This window comes from Limulus polyphemus, unplaced genomic scaffold (assembly GCF_000517525.1).
Source record: "Limulus polyphemus unplaced genomic scaffold, Limulus_polyphemus-2.1.2 Scaffold1099, whole genome shotgun sequence".
Classification (NCBI taxonomy): Eukaryota; Metazoa; Arthropoda; class Merostomata; order Xiphosura; family Limulidae; genus Limulus; species Limulus polyphemus.
This window is the reverse complement of record NW_013666709.1, coordinates 125,508-127,543: the sequence shown is the minus strand read 5'-3', so window position 1 is coordinate 127,543 and position 2,036 is coordinate 125,508. Positions and strand designations below refer to the sequence as shown.

Genomic DNA, 2,036 nt, shown 5'->3' with positions numbered 1-2,036 from the left:
TTTTATATATATAAAACCTAAAAAACTTTCATTTCATATCCTCCATGTGCAAAATTTTATAAGGCTTAGCAACTTACAGCAAGCAGCAACTGAGTACAAAGGTCATAACAAGAAGAGGTAATTGTTTGCTTTACTTCTTCATTTACTGTTCTATGTTTTAAGAAAAATAAGTTTAAGAACTTGCTTGTAAATAGTAATAATCTATATACATACATATATACATAATGTATAATAATAATTGAAATGTTACTGTATTTTACAAAACACCTAAACACAGCCAATACAGGTCACTTTGTAAAGACTAAAGGTCAGTTTTATATTATTGGATATGGTAACATGAGTGCACGTGCACCATGCCACTTAACTTCTGTATTGTTAGCCAAGCATGACTAGAAGGTCAGTATAATAAATATATATAAATGTATAATGTTATGAGATTTAAGATATTTAGACTAAACATTTGTGTTTTCGTGTTATAATTTGTAGTCATTCTAGAACGAAAAAAGCATAATTTATATTTATTTCCTAATTTTTTATGGTGGTTACAAGGTTGGTCAAATTGACCATATAGTTAGGGTAGAAAAAAATAATAGACAAAATATAAAGTTATATTGAAAATAAACACCTGAAATGTATTTAGGAGGTTTTAGAGATTATACAAATAATATCTGAGATTTTTGGAATGAAGAATAGTTTTTTTAATCATGACATGAAAATCTCTTCACACTCGGACTAGTAACAAAATGGACTTGACATTTTCAAAAACAAATCTTTAGTAAAAATACTTCAATAAAAAATCTGATTTTTTGTGTACAAAATACTTATTAGAATCATTACTAAAAGCCTACCAAATTTTATGAAGATACACACAGCATTAAAAGTTATAGTATAAATAATTAACATGTGCAAATGTGTAAACGAACTCGCGTATTTTATACTGAGCCTATTGCAAAAGGGTTAAAACCATGTATTAAAATCTAACATTGGAGCAAATGGTTCACCTACTGCTTCAATTGATTGACATTTGGTTTAGTGATCACACATTACTGGCAACTGGAATTGGATATACGAGTCTTTTTTCTTGCTTTTTAATATTTAAATGTATTCTTAGATTAGACTGATGTTTTAAAACAAGTTCATTTGGTACTATATGTATAGTAACTGTTTACAATTTCTTTGGTAAGTATTCAGTTCCTTTTGAAAATTACATTTCACATATATTTTCTTCTTAGGATTCAATTATACATTCACATTACAGCTTGCAACAAATAAATAAATCTCTACACAGCAAGACTATATGATGTACAAAAATGTGTTATCTTGTGCCATAAGCTAAGGTTTTACTACACTCATCATCTCAGAGCCATTAAAAGCTAAAGCCATTTTACTTAGGTTTAACTACTTCCTAAGAACTGCCAAACAAACAGCTTTCTAAGAGACTGGAATAAGCCATCTATCAAACCCAGATCCATCAAGCAAAAGAAGTTTCTTACCTGCTGCAACACCAAGATCATTTTCTTCATCAAATTCAATTCTCACTCCAGATGCTGATGTTGTTACACCACAGCCTCCAGAACGACAGAGAGATATAGGAACTACTCCATACACGTAAGCCAGTAAGATGGGTACACCAATACCTAAAGATTGGTGATGGGTAATAGGAATTAAATTTCAAAAAAGAAAACAATATTTAATAAATACATCTAAATTAAATCAGAGAAAATTAAAGATTCCATTTCATATAGACAACATGAACATCACAACTAAATAGATGAAAATAAACAGGTGTATATAAATTTGCATGCTACTTTGTTTGCTGACTACTAATCCACTTTTTGTCCAGCATCATCAGGCAAATATATCCTCCCTCTTATATATATATATACATATGAGTTACCCGGCATTGCACGGTGAAAATGTAGATTTGAAATGTATAGATCAGTATTTTTTTCAGCAAATTATTCAGTAAGTAGATAAAAGCTGTGATGTGAGAACTAAAAAAGCATTTAATTAAACAAAGCTTTATTTGAAATTAG

At 29.3% G+C, this 2,036-nt stretch overlaps 1 protein-coding gene across 4 annotated transcripts in view; it reads right to left on the bottom strand.

Moving 5' to 3' along the window:
- Positions 1–2,036, bottom strand: part of LOC106462123 (E3 ubiquitin-protein ligase RNF19B-like) — a 51,120-nt gene that overhangs the window by 17,939 nt on the left and 31,145 nt on the right. For all 4 annotated transcript variants that reach the window (XM_022389271.1, XM_013922012.2, XM_022389269.1 and 1 more), the window contains one exon: positions 1,494–1,637. In XM_022389271.1, the coding sequence (XP_022244979.1) occupies positions 1,494–1,637 (144 nt within the window). The remainder of the gene's footprint in view (positions 1–1,493; positions 1,638–2,036) is intronic.